The sequence below is a fragment of the Entelurus aequoreus genome, linkage group LG10 (genome assembly GCF_033978785.1).
Source record: "Entelurus aequoreus isolate RoL-2023_Sb linkage group LG10, RoL_Eaeq_v1.1, whole genome shotgun sequence".
In the NCBI taxonomy this organism is placed as follows: domain Eukaryota; kingdom Metazoa; phylum Chordata; class Actinopteri; order Syngnathiformes; family Syngnathidae; genus Entelurus; species Entelurus aequoreus.
In genome coordinates this window covers 54,215,703-54,242,805 of record NC_084740.1, presented here as the reverse complement: position 1 = coordinate 54,242,805, position 27,103 = coordinate 54,215,703, and the positions used below count along the sequence as shown (strand labels likewise).

Below are 27,103 nucleotides of genomic sequence, written 5' to 3'. Positions count from 1 at the left end.
ACTTTACTCATCCACAAATCTTTCATCCTCGCTCAAATTAATGGGGAAATTGTCGCTTTCTCGGTCCGAATCTCTCTCACTTCATGCGGCCATCATTGTAAACAATAGGGAACTTTGCGTATATGTTCAACTGACTACGTCACGCTACTTCCGGTAGGGGCAAGCCTTTTTTTTTATCAGATACCAAAAGTTGCAATCTTTATCGTCGTTGTTCTATACTAAATCCTTTCAGCAAAAATATGGCAATATCGCGAAATGATCAAGTATGACACATAGAATAGATCTGCTATCCCCGTTTAAATAAAAAAAATTAATTTCAGTAGGCCTTTAACATTGCAACATGCCAATACGGCCAGGTTAACTTATAAAGTGCAATTTTAAATAAATGGGAAGATGAGGGCTGCTGTAGGTGGAGCGCTAATGTTTTTATCATAGCTCTGTGAGGTCCGGTTGCTAAGTTGCTAAATTAGCCTTAGCGTCGTTAGCAACAGCATTGTTAAGCTTTACCAGGCTGAGAATTATTAACCGTGTAGTTACATGTACATGGTTTAATGTTATTGTTGATCTTCTGTCTATCCTTCCAGTCAGGGATTTATGTATTTTGTTTCTATCTGCATTTGAGAACGATGCTATCACATTAGCTCAGTAGCTAAGTGTGTCACCGATGTATTGTCGTGGAGATAAATGTCACTTTGAATGTCCATTTTGCGTGCTCGACACTCATTTTCAAGAGGATATAGTATCCGAGGTGGTTTAAAATACAAATCCGTGATCCACAATAGAAAAAGGAGTGTGTGTGGAATCCAATGAGCCAGCTTGTACCTAAGTTACGGTCAGAGCGAAAAAAGATATGTCCTGCACTGCCTCTAGTTCGTCACTCTAACGTTCCTCATCCACGAATCTTTCATCCTCGCTCAAATGAATGTGGTAATCGTCGCTTTGTCGCTCCAAATCTCTCTCGCTCCATTGTAAACAAAGGAAAATTGTGAGGAATATTACCTCCTGTGACGTCATGCTACTTCCGGTACAGGCAAGGCTTTTTTTATCAGCGAGCAAAAGTTGCGAACTTTATCGTTGATTTTCTCTACTAAATCCTTTCTGCAAAAATATGGCAATATCGCGAAATGATCAAGTATGACACATAGAATGGATCTGCTATTCCCGTTGAAATAAAAAAAATTCATTTCAGTAGGCCTTTAAGCGAGATTATCTCATGTTTTGAAAGCAACAGAACATGATTAAAACCTCTAAGGGCTTAGTGGCCACATGCGTGGACAGCACCTTTTAGCTCTTATTTCAAAAATTGTGTACCGTATTTTTCGGACTATAAGTCAGTTTTTTTTCATAGTTTGGCCGGGGGTGCGACTTATACTCAGGAGCGACTTATGTGTGAAATGATTAACACATTAGCGTAAAATATCAAATAATATTATTTAGCTCATTCACGTAAGAGACTAGACGTATAAGATTTCATGAGATTTAGCGATTAGGAGTGACAGATTGTTTGGTAAACATATACCATGTTCTATATGTTATAGTTATTTGAATGACTCTTACCATAATATGTTACGTTAACATACCAGGCACGTTCTCAGTTGGTTATTTATGCCTCATATAACGTACACTTATTCAGCCTGTTCACTATTCTTGATTTATTCTAAATTGCCTTTCAAATGTCTATTCTTGGTGTTGGCTTTTATCAAATACATTTCCCCAAAAATGCGACTTATACTCCAGTGCGACTTGTATATGTTTTTTTCCTTCTTTATTATGCATTTTCGGCCGGTGCGACTTATACTCCGGAGCGACTTATACTCCGAAAAATACGGTACACTACTGAATTGGGGTCTTATGGCCGCTTATGTGGACACTTATACTGCCATCTGGTGGTGTCAGAAGAGTATAACATACAATGGAATTTGGAAGAAAAAAAAGTGTAAAAATAAGAATTAGCATGTCACTAAACATGAAGTACACGTTTGTGTACTTATGGACTAATAAGTACATCATATCAAAAGATGATTCTTAGTTTTTATTCTAATTAGGGTCCAATGAGCCCAAATAGCAAAGATAAATAAATAAAAAAACCATGTAAAAAAACAGCTTGGGCCTTAGGAGGTTTTAATGACGTTGTTGAGTAGTGTTAGTTTCATTTTACGGCTAATCCAAAGAAAACACTCCTTGTTCCCAGGACTTTGTGTAAATAAGTGTGCGGATTTAAGAAGTACGCATAATTGTACATGTAATTGATCTCTATATTGATGACTATTAAGTCTCCTGTGGTTGCTTTTTCATGCTTCAGTTTGGTCAAAGTGCGCATGACAGCCTGTCAATATGTTTATATGTGGATAGATAAGGGGTTTTGAAAACACCACTCAAGTGAATGGAGATCTTTTTAACAGTAAATACTAGGGGTGTAACGGTACACAAAAATTTTGGTTCGGTACGTACCTCGGTTTAGAGGTCACAGTTCGGTTTATTTTCGGTACAGTAAGAAAACAACAAAATATACATTTTTGGGTTATTTATTTAGCAAATTTGCAAAATCTTCCACCTTAAATATTTTTCTTAGTGTAATATTTGATGTGAAGTAATGGGAACCTTGGATACGTCAATAATTCATAATAACATTGATTTTGATTCAATATTACGTTTTGAGCAATGACAGTTTGAAAGAAAAAAACAGCTTTGTTTTATTAGTCAACATTGCAACTTTTTCTAAATTACATTTAACCTTTAAGCTTTTTTTTATTTCACTTTTGTTATGTTTGTTTATTTTAATAGTATTTTTAGAATGTGTTGTGGGCCTTTAAAACATTAGCTGTGGGCCGCAAATGGCCTCCGGGGCACACTTTTGACACCCCTGCTATAGATAATAACAAATTAAATGTGATAAATCTATGGATAAAAAGCAGAGCCTGGCGACGCATGCACGTTTATCATAACTCTCTCTCTGTCTCTGTCTCTGCCCCTCCCTCACCAATGCTGCTGCACGCACAATTTGTTTTGTTTTTAACCCCTTCTTAACCCTGAACGTACATTGAAAATACACGCAACCCTAACTCAAAATGCCGGACATTTGTGGCATTTAAGAAACTCGTTCGGTACACCTCCGAACCGAAGCGGAACCCCCGTACCGAAACGGTTCAATACAAATACACGTACCGTAACACCTCTAGGTAATATCCATGTGGACATGGCTTAAGTGTTAACATTAGTTTTTCTCTCCTTACAATAAAAAATCTGGTCTCCGTGGTTACCGTCTCAGTGGATGTCGACTCCGTCTTGCTTTCTTCTTCGTCGGTTTCAGAGCTGCTGGACGACGAGCTGTCTGACGCCACCAATGGAGCTTTCCTGGCCCCGCACACGCTCCACACGCAGGCTGGATCACACACGGCAACATCAACAGATTTCAATGCCTCATAGGAGGTAAGATAAAAGCAACTGGTCATTATGTTGAAGTGCTCAAAGATTCCTGCAACTTACGGTTCTGATTTGGTTTGGTGCTGTTGGGTCCACTGAGGTCAGAGTCCACAGGGGAACTACATCTGGGGCCTGTTTCAGAACTGGAGATAAATATGGAGACACAAATGTGAGATATAAATGCAGGGCCTGGAGCGATACACTATTCTCACAATGCAATAGTCGGCCAATGATACAATTTGATACACAATTGACTGAAAGGTCTTAAGCAGGGGTGTCAAACTCATTTTAGACCGGGGGCCACATGGAGAAAAATCTACTCCCTGGTAAAATCACAGCACGATAACTTAAAAACAAAGACAACTTCAGATTGTTTTCTTTCTTTAAAAATAGAACAAGCACATTCTGAAATTGCACAAATCATAATGTTGTTGTTTTGTTTTTTTACACTTACCCGTTGCTGGTAATAGTAGGCTATTTTTATTTGTCGTTTATATCTTCTGAATACATTATGTGATAATGTTCATCAGTCAACTCATTGGGGACGACGTGGCGACGTTGGGAGAGTGGCCGCGCCAGCAACCTGAGGGTTCCTGGTTCGATCCCCAGCTTCTACCAACCGAGTCACGTCCGTTGTGTCCTTGAGCAAGACACTTCACCCTTGCTCCTGATGGGTCATGGTTAGCGCCTTGCATGGCAGCTGCCGCCATCAGTGTGTGTGAATGGGTGACTGTGGAAATAGTGTCAAAGTACCTTGAAGGTAGAAAAGCGCTATACAAGTATAACCCATTCATATTTTTGATATACAAATTTTTATCTCGATAGATTGAAAATTAACACCATTTACCAAAAGGTGTTAATTTTCAATCTATCAAGATAAAAATGTGTTTATTAAATCAAATTACAGGATGTTATTTATGTAGTTTGATCATTTTCCTCGACTGATACACTAACATCATGTGGTTTATTTTGTACATATGTAGCATCATCTACACAGATACAAATAATTGCTATTGCGACCTCCAGTGGACACATTTAGAACAGCTGTTTCTTTCATTCAAAAATTTCTGGCAAAGTCATCCTGCGGGCCGGATGAAACCTGTTCACGGGCCTGATCCGGCCCTTGGGTCGTACGTTTGATGTCAGATTTAGTCTTAGACTTAGATTGGTCAGATCTAGTCTTAGACTTAGATTGGTCGGATCTAGTCTTAGACTTAGATTGGTCGGATCTAGTCTTAGACTTAGATTGGTCGGATCTAGTCTTAGACTTAGATTGGTCAGATCTAGTCTTAGATTTAGATTGGTCAGACCTAGTCTAGCGGCTGGTGCCATTACCTTAGTATGCTTCATCAGTTCATGCTCATAGACTTACATTGGTCAGATCTAGTTTTAGACTGTGTTTCGTCAGATCTAGTCTTAGACTGGTCAGAACTAGTCTTAGATTGGTCAGATCTAGTCCTGGACTTAGATTGATCAGATCTAGTCTTGGACTTAGATTGATCAGATCTAGTCTTGGACTTAGATTGATCAGATCTAGTCTTGGACTTAGATTTATCAGATCTAGTCTTGGACTTAGATTGATCAGATCTAGTCTAGGATTTAGATTGACCAAATCTAGTCTAGGACTTAGATTGACCAAATCTAGTCTAGGGCTTAGATTGGTCAAATCTAGTCTAGGGCTTAGATTGGTCTAATCTAGTCTAGGACTTAGATTGGTCACATCTAGTCTAGGGCTTAGATTGGTCAATTCTAGTCTAGGGCTTAGATTGGTCAAATCTAGTCTAGGGCTTAGATTGGTCAAATCTAGTCTAGGGCTTAGATTGGTCAAATCTAGTCTAGGACTTAGATTGGTCAAATCTAGTCTAGGATTTAGATTGGTCAAACTAGTCTAGGACTTAGATTGGTCAAATCTAGTCTAGGGCTTAGATTGGTCAAATCTAGTCTAGGGCTTAGATTGGTCAAATCTAGTCTAGGGCTTAGATTGGTCAAATCTAGTCTAGGGCTTAGATTGGTCAAATCTAGTCTAGGGCTTAGATTGGTCAAATCTAGTCTAGGGCTTAGATTGGTCAAATCTAGTCTAGGGCTTAGATTGGTCAAAACTAGTCTAGGACTTGGATTAGTCAGCTCTAGCCTAGCGGCTGGTGCCAAAAACCTAAATATTTATACTCCAAAACCAGGAGGATGTGCCTGGGCAAGGATAGTTTCGCCTTATTGTAGTGAGAAAAACTGTTTTGATGCAAACGAGTAATCCTACTGTCAAAGCCTACGACAGTCGTGTAAGTGTCATTTCCCCAGCAGCTAGACTTGATCTGAACAATCTAAGTCTAAGACTAGATCTAACCAATCTAAGTCTATGAGCATGAAGTGATGAAGTCTACTCGGATGAGAGGCCAAACGTCTTCTGAGACAAACCAAACAGTCCAGTTGTGATCGATTGAAAGCCCCGAGATCACAATGACCTGAATGAATGAAAACATTCATAGACCTACTCAAAGGATGCCGGTTTCTGTCAGTCATATGAGCTCTGTGCTTCTCAGCGTGCAGGGTATTGGAATTGAATGGGAACTAATGTATAAATCCCAGCAGCTGAAAATTATATACTTTCTTGGGAAAGTATTGGCCCTAGCGCCAATACTTTACAGGTATACTTCAGCGGTTTGGGTGCATGTTGGGAAGGTCACATTACTTGAATTCCAAGCTTTGAATTTAATGGCTTTCACCTTCACAAGCAAAGACTGTAAATTGACTTTTGGCTTCCTAACCATGGCAATATTAAAAAACTAATGTAAAAGTGCCAAATGTTCCAGAATGAGTGTGTGATTATGCAAAAATATTTTTTTGTGTATTTATTACAAAAGCTTTTTTGACAATGAATTAATGTAACTGATTTTTTTGCGTCTGAATTTTGTGAACAGATTTTTCTTTTTACATCAAATTATGCTGACAAAATTATGACAAATATGTGTGTGTTTAAAATAGTTCAGTTTGTTAAATTAGTTTAAAAAATTTAAATATTCTGCACTGAATTTTCAAAACACTAATTTAAAAAATGTAATTGTAAAACACCTACCGGTAATTCTCCCAAATGTTTATTTAATGAAATTGTCAGCATAATTTGAAGTAAAAAAAAATCAGTTTACAAAATTCTAAAAGCAAAGAAATCAGTTACACAAACAACTACTTTTGTAATAGAGACACAAATTAAGTGCTACAAATGTGCTACTGGAAAGATGTGCTCTCATTATTTCATTTGCACTGAATCAAGTGAGCCAGGTATCAACTTTGTCTATCTATCTGAGAAATATGTTCACTCAGTTTAGTGGTTTACTTTTGGAACGTCACCCTGGTCTTGTTCTGTCCCTGGTGAAAGCCACTAACAGCACGTTGTTAAAGTTTGACATTGAATTTAGTGTTTGAGGTTAAGGTTTTAAGATCATGCTGGTTGTACTCTACTAGTAGAGGGTTCTTTTGGAACAGCACCGGGATATTTTTATCTTTCCCAGTAAAGATAATATTCCTATGACTGGACATTCTGCACACTCACCAACAAAAAGGCTGGAAGTCTGTGAACTTGGCCCAGCCTTTCTCCGGCGTCTCTGTGGCTGCTGTTTGGGGATTGTCCCAGGCTGCAAAACCTACGCCTGCAGCAGGAGCCTTTGAGTTCACCTCCCCAAAGTCTGCAATCCAGTCTCCAGAGTCTGAGGGACAATGCAGCACTACAGTTGCTCAGAACCTGTCGTTCCCTCAGAAAGAGCAAATAAAACAATGGTATGAATATTATATGCTCACTCTTTGTGGGCTCGGCCTGGCTGGAGAAGGGGTCAAGGTCATCTTTCGGCTCCTCTCCTTCATCCGAGTCAGAGCCTGTTGCTTTGTCGGAGGCCTGCGTGGCAGCGGTAGTTGACCTATCACAGGTTCTAGCAGCTGCCTGCCCTTGAGCTGCCTGTGACCCACCAAATCTTCATTGGGCAGAATAAATTCATATTTAACCATCAGAAGACTGGATGTTTTAAGACTGCAATTACCAAGTCTGCAAACCTGTTCCTCGACTTGGTTTGTGTTGCATAGTTAATCTCTTTGTCCTCCCAGATGTCCTCTTCGTCATCATCATCATCAAAGGGTTGAATCCTCTCTTTGGCACAGGCGTCAAACACAGCTGTATTGGCCTTCAGGGTAAATATGTCATTTAGCAGCATTCCTAATATCTATGTAAGCTATAGACTAGAATTACACTGGCTAGAGATGATGGAGCACGAAATTGCAAATAAATGCTTATGTTTCTCAATGTTATTCTATTATTCAATAATAATCAATCAAATTCAAAAAAAGGTACACAACAAATGTGTAAACTCACACTGTCTTGGCCTACATCAATGTTGATATTGATCTCTGCGATTCGATCAAATGTTGCCCTACAACAAGGAAAGGATTCCCCTAGTCAGCTTAGTTATAACACACACATATATTAGTTTACATACCCGATGCTGTCATCATGATCGGTGAACTCTTCGTCGTTGAAGCCAAACTGATCAACAAAGTTTGCTGTCATCTGCTGAATCTGGTAGTCTGAAAATGCCTGTAACACAAACAGTTTGATTAGAAGGCTCTATAGCAGGTGGCCTTAATGTTTTGTGTGTGCGGATACCTGCTGCAGTGACAGTTCTTTTGGGAAAGGGCTCTCCATCATATCGTCCTCTGAGGAAGGACGTGGATTCCCGCTGCCGACCTGAACGTGCAAACAGGAAGTTTAAAGTTTGTGCGTAAATACAAAACAGGAAGTTTAAAGTTTGTGCGTAAATACAACTGACTTGTGTGGCATTCTGTTGTGCAAATGTGTGAATGTTTACCAGATCCAAGGTGTTTCTCCTGTTAGTCTCTGAAAGCGTCTGGTCCACAAAAGCCTCCCAGCGCCCCCTGCAGTCATCTGGCAGCTCTACAACATTACGCAGCAGGAGTGTCTTCCTTTAATATCATTTAATTTAATGAATGTTTTACTCTCCACACATACCGCAGATGAGATTATTAATCTGGGTGTGAACCGGTCCTTTCTCCAGATTGTGGACCACGGTATTGGCAATCCTGGTTAGATGTCCCATGTAGCCTCTCCTCATCCCACCTTCTGATCTAAAACAAATTCCCCACTATTAGCTCATGCCTCTAAACAAAAACAAGCCATTGTCTCAAAGTCTCTTACTGTGTTTTATCGTTCTCTTCCCAGGCAACTAGAATCCTCTGAACAAGACGGCAATGCTGAAACAGCTTAAGGGGGGAAAACGAGGCCATCAGAATCTTCGACTAGGAGTCTTTAGTAAGTGAAAGACACTTACATGAGTCACCAATAAATTATGTGCAGCGTTTTCGGGGGTGACTGGCGTTTCTGTCACAGCCTGCTCCTGTGATGCATCCTGAGGAGACTTGACCTTGTCCTGGGATCCTACAGCTGGCTGAAGTCTCATTTCATGGGCACAGGGCCGCAGGATGGCCGCAACACAGAGCTCCACTTGGAGGTGCAGGAAGTTATTCCATGTGTACTTGAAGAACAAGTTCTGGAAGACAATGGCGTTGGCAAAACGAGTCATTTTTAAGAACAAAAAACATTGAAAAGGTTCATGTGTGGTTCCCTCTCACCAAAAGCAGATCCACTGTATTGAGTCTGCAAAGTTCCTGTGCTATGACTGCGTGGCTGGCAGAACTGGTGTAGAGCAGAGAGGCCACTAGTCTGGCTACGTGCAGCCTCGTGTTCCCTAAAGGTTCCTCTATCACACCTAAAGTAGTCAGCATACGACTTCGCTGTGGATACACCCAAAAAGAACACAAAAGCTGTAAACGAATGTAGTTCACTTCCACATGATTAAAACCTCTGAATACGGAAAATTTGGTCTCATTAGGCCCTGAAAATGATTGTATCCATCTTGTTAACATACCTTCGGGGGCTCGAGGAGAAGCTGGTGGAAATGTACCAAGTGTGGCTGGATGGCCAACAGAATGCTGCTGTTAATAGTGTAGCTTTTCTCAAATCCCTGAGCATCCATTACTCCATCCACACTGAGCATATGAAGAACAGAAAAAAGGACAGCTACAATGTTTGAATTGAGAACTTTGGAGGTCAAGTCTTTGAAGAAATGTTTGTAGTCAACTCACACTGGCCTTCTGATTTCCAATAATGTAAGCAGAACTTGAATTCCATTAACAATGCAGCTCTCAGTTCGGTCTCCCGAGAACATGTTCTGCAGCAGCTGCTCCACACACTCCTGCCTGCAGAACGACATCAATTTTATATCCTGCTAATGCAACACTAGCATGATTGTCTTTGTGACGTACGATTCCAGCACAGTCAGCAAAGGGTCAGGCTGGGACATCTCTTGAAGCTGATTAGCCTGGTCTCTGCTTAAACGAATAATGTCGCACAAAGTCTGAGAGGCGTTGGACTGCCTCTTGACAGAAAGAAAACAGACATTCAGAATATTGCATAACAATGCACGATGGGCGATAGAGCTAACTATCGCAAGGCCTTTCTACTGAATTACAAGAATATGCTCCTACTTCTTCATCCTTCTCCGGATGAATGATCTCTATGAGTCTTTGGGCCAGCTTCTCTTCATTCAACCACTGTAAACAAACACCACATCAGTACATGTGTCAAAAGTGTAAACGAGTGTTTATTTGTTTCATACAGCCAGGGTCTCCAGACGAAGAGGAGGGGGCTCCACGCAGCTGATTAGTCGTAGAAGAACATCCATCATAGCTGACGTATCGATGTGCTTCAGAACTAAGGACAGGAATCCGTCCTTCCCCCGCAGGAAACTGATCACCTGAAGAGAAAAGGGGAAACGCCATCAAGACGACAAGTGTAAGTTGCAAAAACAATAACATCACACAGGCTGAATTGTAACATCCTAAGTTGTACAATTTCAAAATGTGTTTTGCTTTTTATTTAGATTTTTCTGTGATGCTACCACAGACTGAAAAAACAATTAAACTAAAAATAAAACTTACGGCGACGTGCTGCTGTGATAATGTGAAAAATGCATTTGTGCCCAAGCTGCTTAATACAACAGAGTCATCTACACTTTCTGAAACGCTACGCCGATGTCACAAAGCATCAAAGGGTGAGTCGTTTTATTATAGATTTATGAACTAATGCAGGTACTCCCCCGAATTCCAAATCTATCCATGTTAGGTTCATTAGTAAATTGTCCATATGTGTGAAAGGTTGTTTTGTCTAAATGTGTTTTGTGATTGGCTGGCGAGCAGTCCATAGTGTACTTGCCTCTCTCCCAGATTACCTACTAAAACCATTGGCTGTAGTAATTAAGGTGTTATAAAGGCAGCAGTTCAAGTCTAGAACACATTTTTCTAATTAGGCGAGGGATAATAAATGTTGTGGGACGATATATTGTCCATCAAATTATTGCAGATAAACAATATTAATTTCAGCATTATTTTGAGACCAAATTAAGCATTAATGTAATCAAAATATATAATAATAATAATGCAAATGTAAAACTTGTATTTTTCATTAGTATATTTACCATCGTAATTGTTAAGACATTGTAACTATCCTAAATAAGTAAACAAACAATACAAATAAAAAGGACTCTCGATCTCTGTTAAAAATGTAACTTCAATAAATATTGAATATCTTGAAGTGCAGTTTTCTCCCCAATTGGAAAAACTAGGATGTGTGATTTTGTTGTTTTCCCCATCACTTTCAAACAAATTCAACATACAGGCTCGTTTGTCAGTGTTGATGAGCTCATGTTGCTCATTCCGTTTGAAGCCAAAATATTCCCACACAGGAACATTTGGCTTTGCGATCATCTTTTTTCCTCCTAATTTTTGTTACTTTGCGGTGCTTCTCTATAGCCACCGGCGAGGCTCTGTTCATGCATGTGTGTAAGCTAGCTGTCCTGCCTCTGCCCACCGAGACAAAGATTGTGGATGGACGTCAAGATATTTTCCTGTTAATTTAATTTTGTTATTGAACAAACACGCTCAGGTGCAGAGGGCAATACACAGAGTGAACCCTCTTGCAAGCTGATTGACAAACAAAGGTTAAAACAAACAAAGACATTTTAATTTAATTGATGCCAAGTCAATTTTCATTTATCGTTCAAATAATTGATTTAGTGACAATCTGCCCAGGCTTAATTCTAATTACAGTATATCCAATGAGAATATTGGTTTTGAAATGGTAACAGACTGAAGGCTTTGAGTGGAGACTGAAATAATGAAATTAGCCACTTGTGCTTTAATGTCTGCAGTGAAGAGCTCTATTTTGTATTGACTAATGGACGGATGGATACAGTTGTAATCCTCTGGCCCTCTTAGGAATTACTGTGACTAAATGACTAAATAATGACGACTAGAACGTCCGAAAACACATTCATTTTTTAACTAACAGAGGTATTATGTCACCGTATGGTTAATTTATGATTAGTGTGTTACCTGCTCAGTCTTTCGTGCAATGAGGTTCCCAATTGTCTTGCTAAAGAAGGATGCCAGTAAGGGGTTAAGAGGAGAGGGCTGCTCCAGGAAGGCATACAGGGTGTCCAGAAGAGGCTCCTCATTGCCCAACTTGTCGTTGATGACGCCCACATCGCTTGTCAATAGCTCGCATGCTATATTTGAATACCTGTGAATCAATCGAGCACACCTGGCAGTAAGCTCAAGAGAAATACAAAAGGCAGGGTTTCCCCGACATGTCATTGATCGTGGCGGGCCACCACAGCAAAATAAAAGCCGCCACACCTTAAAAATGTGGGCTTTTTACATACAAATTAATTAAAAGTAATACAATGTATTAATCGAGATATTGCGCACTATTGACTAGTGATGCACTCAAATTATGGCAGCCGAAAAAGACTTTAATCACCGAAACGGCGCTGCTGAAACCAAATGTTGTGATGACATAAGCAATACACACAGGACTGTCTTGAGCGGAGACAACTTGTCTGTGATGTGGACATACTTGAATATAGCCCAGATACACCCACAGACAGCAACTACAAAAAGTGCAATGTGCAAATACTAACGGCGGCTTTTAAGGAGAGAAAATGCAATTGGAGCAGCAGCGCAAAGCGAGTGTGACGTCTGACTCCCTGCAGCTCACATTGTTCGTCGCGGATATCGAGCGACAATAGTAACGAGTCTCTAAACACGAGTACAGTCTCCAATAACACCAGAAAAACATGCTAGATTTGTTGCTAGTTGTTTTTAGTAAAGAAAAAGTCACTTAAAGGATTGGAGAAGTCTCTATAAACTTGAGAATTTGTCAACAAAGTACAATGTACAAAAAGCAGCAACAATTTAAAAATACAGCAAAACAATATAAGAAAAAATATATGTTAATACTAATTAATAATACACCGATTTGTTATACAATATAAGAAAAAATATATGTTAATTCTTATTAATAATACACCGATTTGTTATATGTATAACAATGTTTTAGTCCTTTTAAAGGAAAATATATGCATTATCGCAGATAAAAATTATGATGTCATACTGACCACTCCCACCACCACAGTCTGGCAATCTGAGGGAAACCCTGAATGGAATTATCATTTACTATGAAGGGAAATGTTTAAAATGCAGCTGCAGATAGATGATTGCTTAATACATTGTAGTCTATCAGCAAAAAAGAGACTCACTTAAATCGCTTAGTCTCCTCTATACCAGCAGGAGGCTCAGTAGTAATCTTACGCACCAGCTCCTGCATGCACTGGTCCTGGCACAGGAATAGGAGAAGTCTACAAAGCCACAACGAGGACAGAAGAAAAGTCTGTCACAAACGAGAAACAAGAGAATACCATTTATGTATGAGTGGTTATTTCAATAAACCTCCTGTTCTGAGCCTTGCACTCTTGCAGCACATCGTCCTCGTCCATAAGTTCGGTAAGCGTGACATCCTCCTTGTCCAGTAAAGCCTCCAGGTGAGAAGCAGTGTGTAGGTCGAACTTCCAAAACATGGCTGACATCAGGGGCACTCGCACTTAGCTGTAATGGCAAAAGAGGCGTTGTGTATAATATGAGAACTAACTGGATCAGTCATTGAGAACAAATGGAGTCAGTCATTTGACACAAAAGTACTGTACTTACATAATGCAAAACATCTTTAAATCTAAATCAGCCATCTGACGTGCTGCATTCTCTGAATTGATTAGGTTTTTTTTGCAAGCCATAATATATCACAGAACGCCCATAAACATGAGACTTTTAGATATGTGTCTAACAAAGGTGGAAAGAGTACTGAAATATTGTACTCAAGTACTGTGAAATTAGAGGTCTAAAAATCTTCTAAAAGTAAAAAAGTCACTAATTTACAATGTTATGAGTTATTTTTAGGGAGTAAACCAGATGTTCTATAAGGATGCATGAATTAAAGTAAAATAAATATATCAGCAGTTAGTTGTCCTGTCCCTCGTTCCCTATGGTGGCACCTAAGTAATAGACGGGATTTAAATTGAAGCAATATTTGAAAGAAAACACATTTATAAGTACAAGTTTTAAAAAGAGTACAAATACTCTACTCATTTACAATATTGCACGTAAATATAATTTGTTATTTTCCACCTCTGCAATGAATTGTATTATCATTTATCTATTGAGAGTGATACAAAATCTGTATGACAAAGATAAATAACTGTAATGATGTAACAATGTTTACAATTGTGGCTCTATAGTTTGTTGTACATTGCATCCATATCAGGTTATCCTCATATTTTCACTCACTCTGCTGTGGCATTGCATTACATGTTAGATTATGCAAATATACCTAATAAGGTGAATGCAACAACTAGAATGCAGACCATCTTTGTGACCGCCTTGTTGAATATGCATGTTGTAGTGTATTATTGAGTTGAGTGTGAGTTTATTTTGAACATGCATGCATAAAACATGATACATCACAATTTCCAGTTTCTCTGTTCGAAAAGGAGTAGGAAGAAGCAGAGCTTATTTAATCCTACCCATTTTCCTATACATAGCAGTTGCTAAAACATTTGTTCACTTCCTGTTCTCAATTTATTCACAATATACTCCATAAGTAATAACAATAAAAATAAATAAATAATAATTGGTGAAGTAAGTTATATTTCATATGGTGAGAAGAGTAAGATTATCTTGAAAATGAATGGATGGATGAGATAAATTCAGAATGTTTTTCATGGATCTTCTTCTTTGTACTTTGTAAACACTTCTGAGTTTGAAGAGTTTCTTGAACTGGATCATATTAGTACATTGTTTGATTTCTCTGCTTAATCCATTCCATCATTTAATTCCACATACTGATATACTGAAGGTCTTAAGTGTTGTGCGTGCATACAAATGTTTTAAATTATATTTTCCTCTTAAGATTATATTTCTCCTCTATTGTTTTGATTGATTGATTGATTGAAACTTGTATTAGCAGATTGCACAGTACAGTACATATTCCGTACAATTGACCACTAAATGGTAACACCCTAATAGGTTTTTCAACTTGTTTAAGTCGGGGTCCCAACAGGTGTAAAACAAAGTGCATCTCTATCCTCCTTCAAAACCGCACTAAAAGAACACCTCCAGGCAACTGCAACCCAAAACTAACACCCTCCCCCTTCCACATCCCCGGACTGTAAATAATCAAATGTATATACTTGTTCTTATGCTTTCTGATCTCTGTATGTCCACTACTTGCTGTACATATCCTACCAAGTCAGACCTACACTGTTTCAATGTCTATTTCTCTGATGATGCAATTGTTGATGACCGAAGTGCTGATATCAACCAAACCTAACCCTCCACATCCCACACCCCGGATTGTAAATAATGTAAATAATTCAATGTATATACTCTGATGATTAACTTGTGTGGTGACTGCATTATGCTGATAGTATATACAGTATTTGTACCATGAATGGATTAACGTGGACCCCGACTTAAACAAGTTGAAAAACTTATTGGGGCGTTACCATTTAGTGGTCAATTGTACGGAATATGTACTGTACTGTGCAATCTATTAATAAAAGTCTCAATCAATCAATCAATCAAAGTCCACGTTAATCAATTCGTGGTAAATAATTGTTGTATATTCTTGGGTAGCAGTTTATAGTTTGCTTTGTGTATAATCTTAGCTGTTTGCAAATTCACTATGTCGTGGAATTTCAGTATTTTTGATTCAATAAATAAAAGGGTTTGTATGTTCTCTACATCCAACATGATGTATTATTATAACTGATCTTTTTTGTAATACCATGAATTGATTAACGTGGACCTTGACTTAAACAATTTAAAAAACTTATTGGGGTGTTACCATTAATTGGTCAATTGTACGGAATATGTACTGTACTGTGCAATCCACTAATACAAGTTTCAATCAATCAAACCGTTAATGAACGAAGTGTACTACACATTATTTACACACAATGAAACGTTGCATTTATTTCATCAAAATATGCACTGCTTGTGTCCATTTATGAAGGTTTCACATGCAGGAGAACATGTCATAGTTTACGAATGTATGTTGTGTTAAACAGGCCTGTTGTGTGGGCCGGTACTGGTTTCAATACGACTCAAGCTTAATTATCTATCTATCTTATGTCTAAGAGTATTTTTATATTAAATAAGGTAAAATATGTGTTAGATTACAGGGCAATGCGTATATTGTATTGTGCACTTATATTGCCATATATCAGCTACTGTGTGGAAGTGTGGGGGAACACATAAGAGTAACATAAAGGCATTGTATCAACTACAGAAAAGAGCTATAAGGATTATTCATAAAGTAGATTACTTAGAACACACTAACATATTATTTATTAATTCGGGTTTATTGAAATTACAGGAGCGAGTAAAGTTACAGACATTATGTGTCATGTTTAAGGCTAAAAGTAAAACATTACCAGCAAATTTACAAACTATGTTTGTCGTCACTTCTGAGAATGAAGAGCATAGAAGAAAAGGTCATTTCCAACATCAGTATTCAAGGACAACTAAAAACAAATGTGTATATCAGTGGTGGGGGTTAAACTATGGAATTCTCTTTACAATGAGATAAAAGATTGTAAAAATATATTCCAATTGAAAAAAATATATAAAGACAGACCAATAACATCATTTGGACAGCCATAAGTGTTTACATTTTGCTTTATATGTATTATTTTACTTATTTTTTGCCTGGTTTTGTATTTGTTTTGTATCATCCCTTGAGGTGTATATTACTTTTTTCTTTTTTTTTGTTCGGTTTGTACTCCATGAAGTTTTGCACTTATTGTGTTTTCATTATATTTGGATGTAATTGTTGGTTTACACTACTGTTCAAAAGTTTGGGGTCACATTGAAATGTCCTTATTTTTGAAGGAAAAGCACTGTACTTTTCAATGAAGATAACTTTAAACTAGTCTTAACTTTAAAGAAATACACTCTATACATTGCTAATGTGGTAAATGACTATTCTAGCTGCAAATGTCTGGTTTTTGGTGCAATATCTACATGGGTGTATAGAGGCCCATTTCCAGCAACTATCACTCCAGTGTTCTAATGGTACAATGTGTTTGCTCATTGGCTCAGAAGGTTAATTGATGATTAGAAAACCCTTGTGCAATCATGTTCACACATCTGAAAACAGTTTAGCTCGTTACAGAAGCTACAAAACTGACCTTCCTTTGAAAAGATTGAGTTTCTGGAGCATCACATTTGTGGGGTCAATTAAACGCTCAAAATGGCCAGAAAAAGAGAACTTTCATCTGAAACTCGACAGTCTATTCTTGTTCTTAGAAATGAAGGCTCAAACACAAAATTGTTTGGGTGACCCCAAACTTTTGAACGGTAGTGTATATGATATCCATTAAGTAAGACTACGTATTATGTTGAAGGGGGCAGGAAAATATAAGATTCTGCTCCTTCTCAGACATTGGTGTGTAAATGTATAGTTGAATAATTGAGGTATAATTGTCTATCGATCAAAGATGCACATCAATGAAGGAGATTAATACAAATTAAAAAAGATTAGCCTATCGTTTAATTAGCGGCACGGTGCGTCAACTTGGCTTATATCCTGTTTCAGTCACATTCTTTTCAATCATTTTCGGTGGCAACGGTGCGGTTTACACGACATTTGAATAGCGCCAGCAATGTTTCTTCATTGTAGCGAGCTTTGGGCCATGGAAGAGCCGCGCTGCTATCTACTAGCACGTCGCTTCGTCATGGCTCACTGGAAAGATGTTCAGCCCCTTTATCTTAGCGTCACCACTTCATTGTTTTTTGTTTTAAGATGACAAAGTGAGCTTTTACCTTTCAGACGTCATGTTCCGTGCTCGGCATCTGGCTGGACGGCAACTCGGCGACTTGTCAGCGGGTGATCCGCAGGCCCATGGCGGGTTGTTCCCTTCCTGACTGCGTTGTTAGCTTGCAGCTAGCCGGCCCGGCAATGTCATCCACTGCCCCCCAACACGACGCGCTGTCACAACGACACTCGGCAGATGAACACAGCAATTAAGCAGGCGGGTTACGAATATCGGACATAATTGACGCTCAAAATGGCGGACAAGATAACGCAGTCCATAAGTTGTGCTGTCCAGCAAGACGTGGAAGCATCACCAGGTCGATGACATTTTGTATGTGCGGTCACTGGCCAGACGCTGCTAGGAAAACATCAACATGCATGCACGAATTCACATGAAAAAGAAATGATAAAATACACTACACTGGTTCGACCCGAAATATTTCAATATCCTATTGAATTTGCCTCGGTTTCTATAGATACCGCAGGATGACTTAGGGAGTGTCATTCTGTTCTCATCTCGAAACGTTTAGGGACATGTACGAAATGAGCAACACGTAGGAATCTACGACTAGGACAGTGTTGTTCAACCTTTTCTGAGCCGAGGCACATTTTTTTCTTCGAAAAAATTCTGAGGCACAACATTAAACTGCCTCAAGTTGTTGCTCAGATTAAATAAAATGACAAAACTTTTCTTCTACATATAAAAAGTGCAACATTAAACAGTTTGATTGATTGATTGATTGATTCAAGTCAACACATCATGCTTAATTTATTACAGCATTTGGGAAGCCTGTAGTTGATTTTTATTATGAAAATGTTATATTTGTATCAATCACCAAAAATGATTCCCGGGCGCGGCACTGCTGCTGCCCACTGCTCCCCTCACCTCCCAGGGGGTGAACAAGGGGATGGGTCAAATGCAGAGGACAAATTTCACCACACCTAGTGTGTGTGTGACAATCATTGGTACTTTACCTTTAACTTTAACTTAACATGTGACAGCAGGGACCCTGCCATTCAAAACTAGGCTGCTGCATTACTAATGATTCATCTAACTATAGCTGAAAAAATAGTACAATAGCAATAGGAGAGACTATTCATCACTGAACACCATGGAGTTCATGTAGTCTTAATGATGCACTTACATTATTATATCAACTATCAGAGACAGAAACTCTTCATTTAACATAATGTCCTTTTTTGCTGCTTCAACACAGCTCAATCAACACAGAAAAAGGTAAAGTGAAATAACAGACAGACAGGGCTTTGCTGTCCATAACACACACACACACACCTCAAAATGAGCTAACGTTACGCTAAAAGCGAATTAATATGTTTGTGTGGAAACTCGTTCTGTACACCTCCGAACCGAACCGAAAACCCCCGTACCGAAACGGTTCAATACAAATACACGTACCATTACACCCCTATTCTACACATTGAGTCTATTAGAGTGCTAAAACTGCCAAGAGTTAATCAGTAGTCAATATATCAGTGTGCAGCTTTTTAACATCACAAAATGATTTTCTTTTTGAGGAAGTTTGATTTTGTTTTGTTTTTTGTTTAGTCCATAAGTTGTGCTGTCCAGCAAGACGTGGAAGCATCACCAGGTCGATGACATTTTGTATGTGCGGTCACTGGACAGACGCTGCCAGGAAAACATCAACATGCATGCACGAATTCACATGAAAAATAAATAATAAAATACACTACACTGGTTCGACCCGAAATATTTCAATATCCTATTGAATTTGCCTCGGTTTCTATAGATACCGCAGGATGACTTAGGGAGTGTCATTCTGTTCTCATCTCGAAACGTTTAGGGACATGTACGAAATGAGCAACACCGTAGGAATCTACGACTAGGACAGTGTTGTTCAACCTTTTTCTGAGCCGAGCCACATTTTTTTCATTGAAAAAAATTCTGAGGCACACCACCAGCATAAAACATAAGAAAATGAAACTCAGTAGCCCAGGGGTCCCTAAACTACGGCCCGCGGGCCGAATACGGCCCCCCAGCGTCCAAAATGCGGCCCGCGGGAAGTCCTTACTAGTCCTTTTTCTACCGTCTCCTAGCCACTCAGGCAAATTATATTGTCTAAAAATGCATTTTACCATCGATAATGTGACATGCAGCAAGTGCACTCTTTAAGTCTACACACACACACACACACACACACATACATATATATACATGGACAAAAACATTCATAGACATATACATATATACACACACATATATACACTTTTACATATACACACACACACACATTTACATATAATATATATATATATATATATATATATATATATATATATATATATATATATATATATATATATATATATATATATATATATATATATATATATATAGCGCGGCCCCCAGCCAAATTGTTTTACCCCAATCAGGGCCGGCCCGTGGCATAGGCCGTATAGGCAAATGCTAAGGGCGCCGTCCATCAGGGGGCGCCACGCCAGTGCCACAAATGTTGGAGAAAAAAAAAAAAAAGTTGGTACTATTATTTCTAAATACAAAAAATAATCCCACGTTAATTAAAATGCAAAGTAAAGCCTATTTAATAGAAATATTATTTGTTACAACATTAAACCCCCCCCCCCCACCCCCCGCACGGTGCGCTTTTTGGACGTCACCACATCAAGAAATCAACACAAGATGTCAAAACGGCCAAAACTGTCAGGTGCCCAGGAAAGAAAGAAGAGGAGGAGAAACGAGAAAAAGACAGAGGTAGCAGGTAGGTAACGTTAGCCTACATGAAATTATTTGTCTGTTACAAAATGTGATAGTAACCTGGCTTTTTAGCATTAAGCTAATGTTACATGATTCGGCAATTGCTAATCAATAAATAGCTAGTTCTGTTTTAACGTCGGGTTAATATTGTGGAGGGGGCTAAATTGTTATGGAAAATAATAATGTAACGTTAGGTTATTACAGTACTCCCACCTTACATTCCTCAGGGACATTTGTATTAGATCTTTTAAGCAGGTGTTTTTTGTTTACATTGTTATTGCCTTCTGGTTAGCTAATGTTTGCCCTGCAGGTAATAGTCACTTTTCCACCCCTTTATATATTAGGTAAAGTTGTAAGCCTATTTGTTAAATTGCACATAATTAATGTTAATTAAGCAATATCACATGAGAGGGAATGCTGTTTTTTAATTTGAGCACTGCTGTGATTCGGTTAAAGATAATCATAACATAACATTCTCATATAATATATTATACTGTTACTTTGCATTCTGCTATTCAGCATTTCACTGTAATGATGACAATAAATTGATTGTTAGATATTCATTTTTAATTTTTTGTATTCATTTATTTATTCTTTTTTTTTTTATCTTGTTAACTACTCTGATTGTTAATTTGCTTTCTTTAAGTAAAAAAAAAGGTCAAAGACAAAGCTATTCGTTTTTTTGTGAGTATATACACTTCACTGCCGATGTGGGGGGGCGCCACCTAAAATCTTGCCTAGGGCGTCAGATTGGTTAGGGCCGGGCCTGACCCCAATGCGGCCCCTGCAGTAGCCGATACTGACAATAAAAAGTCGTTCTCACAATTGTTGGATATGACTTTAAACCATACTTGCCAACCTTGAGACCTCCGAATTCGGGAGATTTGGGGGGGAGGGGGGTGTTTGAGGTGGGCAGGGTCGGGGTGGGCGGTTATGGGGGGAGGAGTATATTTATAGCTAGAATTCACTGAAATTCAAGTATTTCTTAAATATATATATATATATATATATATATATATATATATATATATATATATATATATATATATATAAATACAATCAATACTTGACTTTCAGTGAATTCTAGCTATATATATATATATATATATATATATATATATATATATATATATATATATATATATATATATATATACATACATATATACATATAAATAAAAGAAATACTTGAATTTCAGTGTTCATTTATTTACACATATACACACACACTCTTATTAATTGTTGTATTTGAAAGTGCAATGCTTTGCAGCCAGTAGCACAGCCTTTGAAGGAGCATAGGTATGGGCAGTGTAATATTCTCGGTTGGAGTCAATAACCAGGCGAGGGGATGAAGTTACGTCTCTTTACTCCATACTTCAGAACCGACTCCCACACTTGCCGTCAGGGTGCGCAATACAACGTAAACCGTTGGCCAAGCAAAAAGTAACCACAGAACACCATACCCAACATTCACCAGGAGCTGGCAACAAACAATTATTACAGGCAGCATGAGTGAAATTTCATTTGCAGGAAAGGAGTGATTTTAGAGTTGAATTGTCCATCCTCGTTCTATTCTCTGTCACTTGTCGTCGCCATGACTGTCTCTTCTTCGTTCTTCGTCTCCTTCTTGTTGTGTGTGCAGTTGTGCACTCTCCAAAAGCCGTAGATGTTATAACGTGACTGGGCCGGCACGTTATTTATCTGAAAGAAAAGCGGACGTGACGATAGGCTGTCCTCACTCAGGTCCGCACAGACCTGGAGGGGGCGTGCCTTAAGTCCAGCTGGAAATCGGGAGAAATTCGGGAGAATGGTTGTCCCAGGAGATTTTCGGGAGAGGCACTGAAATTCGTGAGTCTCCCGGAAAATTCGGGAGGGTTGGCAAGTATGCTTTAAACCAGGGGTCACCAACCTTTTTGAAACCAAGAGCTACTTCTTGGGTACTGATTAATGCGAAGGGCTACCAGTTTGATACACACTTAAATAAATTGCCAGAAATAGCCAATTTGCTCAATTTACCTTTAACTCTATGTTATTATTAATAATTAATTATATTTATCTTTGTGGAAACACTGATCATCTTAATGATGTCTCAAAATAAATATATATATTAACAGATAAATATCAATATGCAACACTTTATTTTTATATTTTCTCTAAGTGCACATTTATCAAATTGAACATTTTCAAATGATCACTTCTAAGACAGTCTTGTACAATATCCCATTTTAACTAGCTAGCCACTAACATTTTTTAACAAATCATGAATTACTTTGCACCATGTTTGTACAAATAATAACTCATGTAAAATACAAAAGTCAACTCTCAAATTTTTAAATAAATCATGTCACACTTTGAACTGGACACCAAATCTGTTATCTGTTTCTTTGTCAGTTAGTGAAGACCAAGTCTTTAAAATATTTTCTTGGATTTTCAATTTCTATTTGAGTTTTGTCTCTCTTAGAATTAAAAATGTCGAGCAAAGCGAGACCATCTTGCTAGTAAATAAATAAAATTTCAAAAATAGAGGCAGCTCACTGGTAAGTGCTGCTATTTGAGCTATTTTTAGAACAGGCCAGCGGGCTACTCATCTGGTCCTTACGGGCTATATGGTGCCCGCGGGCACCGCGTTGGTGACCCCTGCTTTAAACCATAACCAACCCATGTATCACTATAGCTCTTGTCTCTCAGTAGGTGTACTGTCACATCACGCCGTGACTTATTTAGAGTTTTTTTTTTGTTATTTTTGAGTTTTTCAACCACTGTGCCGTGGCACACTAGTGTGCCGTGAGATACAGTCTGCCGTGGGAGATTATCTAGTTTCACCTATTTGGGTTAAAAATATTTTTTGCAAAGCAGTAATTATAGTCTGCAAATGATGTGTTGTTGTTGAGTGTCGGTGCTGTCTAGAGCTCGGCAGAGTAACCATGTAATACTCTTCCATATCAGTAGGTGGCAGCAGGTAGCTAAAAGCTTTGTAGATGTCGGAAACAGCTGGAGGCAGTGTGCAGGTAAAAAGGTGTCTAATGCTTAAACCAAAAACAAACAAAAGGCGAGTGTCCCTAAAAAAGGCATTGAAGTTTAAAGGCCTACTGAAATGAATTTTTTTTTATTTAAACGGGGATAGCAGATCTATTCTATGTGTCATACTTGATCATTTCGCGATATTGCCATATTTTTGCTGAAAGGATTTAGTATAGAACAACGACGATAAAGATTGCAACTTTTGGTATCTGATAAAAAAAGGCTTGCACCTACCGGAAGTAGCGTGACGTAGTCAGTTGAACATATACGCAAAGTTCCCTATTGTTTACAATGATGGCCGCATGAAGTGAGAGAGATTCGGACCGAGAAAGCGACAATTTCCCCATTAATTTGAGCGAGGATGAAAGATTTGTGGATGAGTAAAGTGCAAGTGAAGGACTAGTGGGGAGTTGAAGCTATTCAGATAGGGAAGATGCTGTGAGAGCCGGGGGTGACCTGATATTCAGCTGGGAATGACTACAACAGTAAATAAACACAAGACATATATATACTCTATTAGCCACAACACAACCAGGCTTATATTTAATATGCCACAAATTAATCCTGCATAAAAACACCTGCGTGTTTGTTATGCTAGCTCCTAGCTCCTCTGCTAGCTCCTAGCTCCATAGAACACGCCAATACAATTCAAACACCTGATCAACACACACAATCACTCAGCCCAAAAGACCGTTTACCTAACCCAAGGTTCATAAAGCTTATATATTTTTAAAAAGTTACGTACGTGACGCGCACATACGGTCAAGTTATCGAATGTTTAGCAGCCAAGGCTGCATACTCACGGTACCTGATATTCAGCTGGGAATGACTACAACAGTAAATAAACACAAGACATATATATACTCTATTAGCCACAACACAACCAAGCTTATATTTAATATGCCACAAATTAATCCTGCATAATAACACCTGCGTGTTTGTTATGCTACCTCCTAGCTCCTCTGCTAGCTCCTAGCTCCATAGAACACGCCAATACAATTCAAACACCTGATCAACACACACAATCACTCAGCCCAAAAGACCGTTCACCTAACCCAAGGTTCATAAAGCTTATATATTTTTAAAAAGTTACGTACGTGACGCGCACGTACGGTACGTGTTATGCTAGCTCCTAGCTCCTCTGCTAGCTCCTAGCTCCATAGAACACACCAATACAATTCAAACACCTGATCAACACACACAATCACTCAGCGCAAAAGACCGTTCACCTAACCCAAGGTTCATAAAGCTTATATATTTTTAAAAAGTTACGTACGTGACGCGCACGTACGGTACGGTACGTGTTATGCTAGCTCCTCTGCTAGCTCCTAGCTCCATAGAACACGCCAATACAATTCAAACACATGATCAACACACACAATCACTCAGCCCAAAAGACCGTTCACCTAACCCAAGGTTCATAAAGCTTATATATTTAAAAAAAGTTACGTACATACGCAAAAAAAAGCCAAAGCTGCATACTCACAGTAGCACGTCTGCGTCTTTGTCATCCAAATCAAAGTAATCCTGGTAAGAGTCTGTGTTGTCCCAGTTCTCTACAGGCGTCTGTGTATCCAAGTCAAAAGTCCTCCTGGTTAGAGTCTCTGTTATCCGAGTTCTTCCATCTTGACTGCATCTTTCGGGAATGTAAACAAAGAAGCGCCGGCTGTGTACTGTTGTGGCTGACTACGTTCGAAAAATACGTCCATTTCGCACCGACAACTTTCTTCTTTGCTTGCTCGGCTTCCTTCTCCATAATGCAATGAACATGATTGAAACAGATTCACGAACACAGATGTCCAGAATACTGTGGAATTATGAAATGAAAACAGAGCTTTTTCGTATTGGCTTCAATGTGGAAGGCATACCCGTGTTCGCCGGTCTACGTCACGCGCATACGTCATCCTCAGAGGCGTTTCGAACCGGAAGTTTAGCGGCAAATTTAAAATGTCACTTTATAAGTTAACCCGGCCGTATTGGCATGTGTTATAATGTTAAGATTTCATCATTGATATATAAGCTATCAGACTGCGTGGTCGGTAGTAGTGGGTTTCAGTAGGCCTTTAAGGAAGGCTATGCAGAACCAAACTAAAACTGAACTGGCTTCAAAGTAAACAAAAACAGAATGCTGGACGACAGCAAAGACTTACTGTGGAGCAAAGACGGCGTCCACAAAGTACATCCGAACATGACATGACAATCAACAATGTCCCCAAAAAGAAGGATAAAAACAACTGAAACATTTTGGATTGCTAAAACAAAGTATATGCGGGAAATATCGCTCAAAGGAAGACATGAAACTGCCACAGGAAAATTCCAAAAAAGAGAAAAAGCCACCAAAATAGGAGTGCAAGACAAGAAGTAAAACACTACACACAGGAAAACAGCAAAAAAGTCCAAATAAGTCAGGGTGTGATGTGACAGGTGGTGACAGTACACCTACTTTGAGACAAGAGCTATAGTGATGCATGCTTGGTTATGCTTTAAAGTCATATCCAACAATTGCAACAACGACTTTTTACTGTCAACTGAGTTTTGTTTTTTAATGATTTCTGCTGGTGGTGTGCCTCCGGATTTTTTCAAAGCAAAAAATGTGCCTTGGCTCAAAAAAGGTTGAAAAACACTGCCTCAGACATAATGATAATAAATAAATTCGAGAGACATTCAAGTTATTAACTGTTATAAACATTATTTAAACCATTATTAACTTGACTTTATAAGCCAAATGCATCTCCACTGTCACTAACTGGAGAGAATACACTGCAAAAAGTCAGTGTTCAAAAACAAGAAAAAAAAAATACAAAAATGTGGGGTATTTTATTTGAACTAAGCAAAATTACCTGCCAATAGAACAAGAACATTTGGCTTGTCAAGACTTTCCAAAACAAGTAAAATTAGCTAACCTCAATGAACCCCAAAATAGCTTAAAATAAGTATACTCTCACTAATAACAAGTGCACTTTTCTTGGTAGAAAAAAAGACACCTTTTTGCTCAATATGTTGAAAAATATTCTTAAATGAAGTAAATGCTAGTGCCATTATCTTGACATAATGATATGCACTCGGCATTACATTTCTTGAAACCAGCAAACTTATACTAAAAACTCATTTATTGTTCTTAATGGAAAGGCAACAAGGCAACCGCTTGTTACTCTCGGGGTCTCCTAGCCGCTCAGGCAAATCATATTGTCTAAAAATGCATTTTTCCATGGATAACATGACATCATCGCGCCAAGTGCGCGCTCTTTCAGTCAATTAGTGCGCATATATACAGCCCGGCCCCCAGCCAAATTCTTTTTTTAGTCCAACTTTTTTTATTGGCATTTTCAAATACAGAAAAAAGTGCAAGTCGAAACAGTACAATTTTAAATTCAGAAAATTCTTCACACCCTTTCCCTTAAAACCCAAATCCCCACCCACCCTCCCACCCCACTCAGGTCACACCAACAAGGGACATATGGCACAATCATATAACAAGTAAGACGACAAAGACAGACATCCTCACATACACACACACATACATACGAGGCCAGAGACAGACAAACAGGCTGAAAGGAGAGAAAGGGAGAAAATAAAATAAAATAAAATTAAAATAATAATAATAAATAAAAGGGAGATTATTCCTCATCTGCGTCTGGGGATAA

At 38.5% G+C, this 27,103-nt stretch overlaps 1 protein-coding gene across 1 annotated transcript; it reads right to left on the bottom strand.

Moving 5' to 3' along the window:
- Positions 1-1,185: 1,185 nt before the first annotated feature.
- Positions 1,186-18,199, bottom strand: ppp6r2b (protein phosphatase 6, regulatory subunit 2b). The gene is made up of 23 exons (XM_062061902.1): positions 17,695-18,199; positions 13,267-13,422; positions 13,077-13,175; positions 11,872-12,058; positions 10,098-10,235; positions 9,967-10,032; positions 9,745-9,857; positions 9,565-9,678; positions 9,348-9,468; positions 9,052-9,213; positions 8,751-8,969; positions 8,618-8,682; positions 8,432-8,547; positions 8,271-8,356; positions 8,069-8,149; positions 7,902-7,999; positions 7,778-7,835; positions 7,462-7,589; positions 7,213-7,382; positions 6,968-7,121; positions 3,487-3,566; positions 3,234-3,382; positions 1,186-1,194 (listed from the first exon to the last, which is right to left on the bottom strand). The coding sequence occupies exons 2-23, from the start codon at positions 13,401-13,403 to the stop codon at positions 1,186-1,188; spliced, it is 2,550 nt and encodes an 849-aa protein (XP_061917886.1). The 5' UTR covers positions 13,404-13,422; positions 17,695-18,199.
- Positions 18,200-27,103: the final 8,904 nt, after the last annotated feature.

Bases quoted from the DNA above. Each gene is read 5' to 3' on its own strand.
- ppp6r2b (XM_062061902.1), bottom strand. From the start codon at position 13,403: ATGTCAGCCATGTTTTGGAAGTTCGACCTACACACTGCTTCTCACCTG. The intron at 9,679-9,744 runs GTACGTCACAAA...GTCGTTCTGCAG, and splicing joins TTGCTGACTGTGCTGGAATC to GCAGGAGTGTGTGGAGCAGC. The intron at 8,000-8,068 runs GTATCCGCACAC...TTTGTGTTACAG, and splicing joins AAGAACTGTCACTGCAGCAG to GCATTTTCAGACTACCAGAT.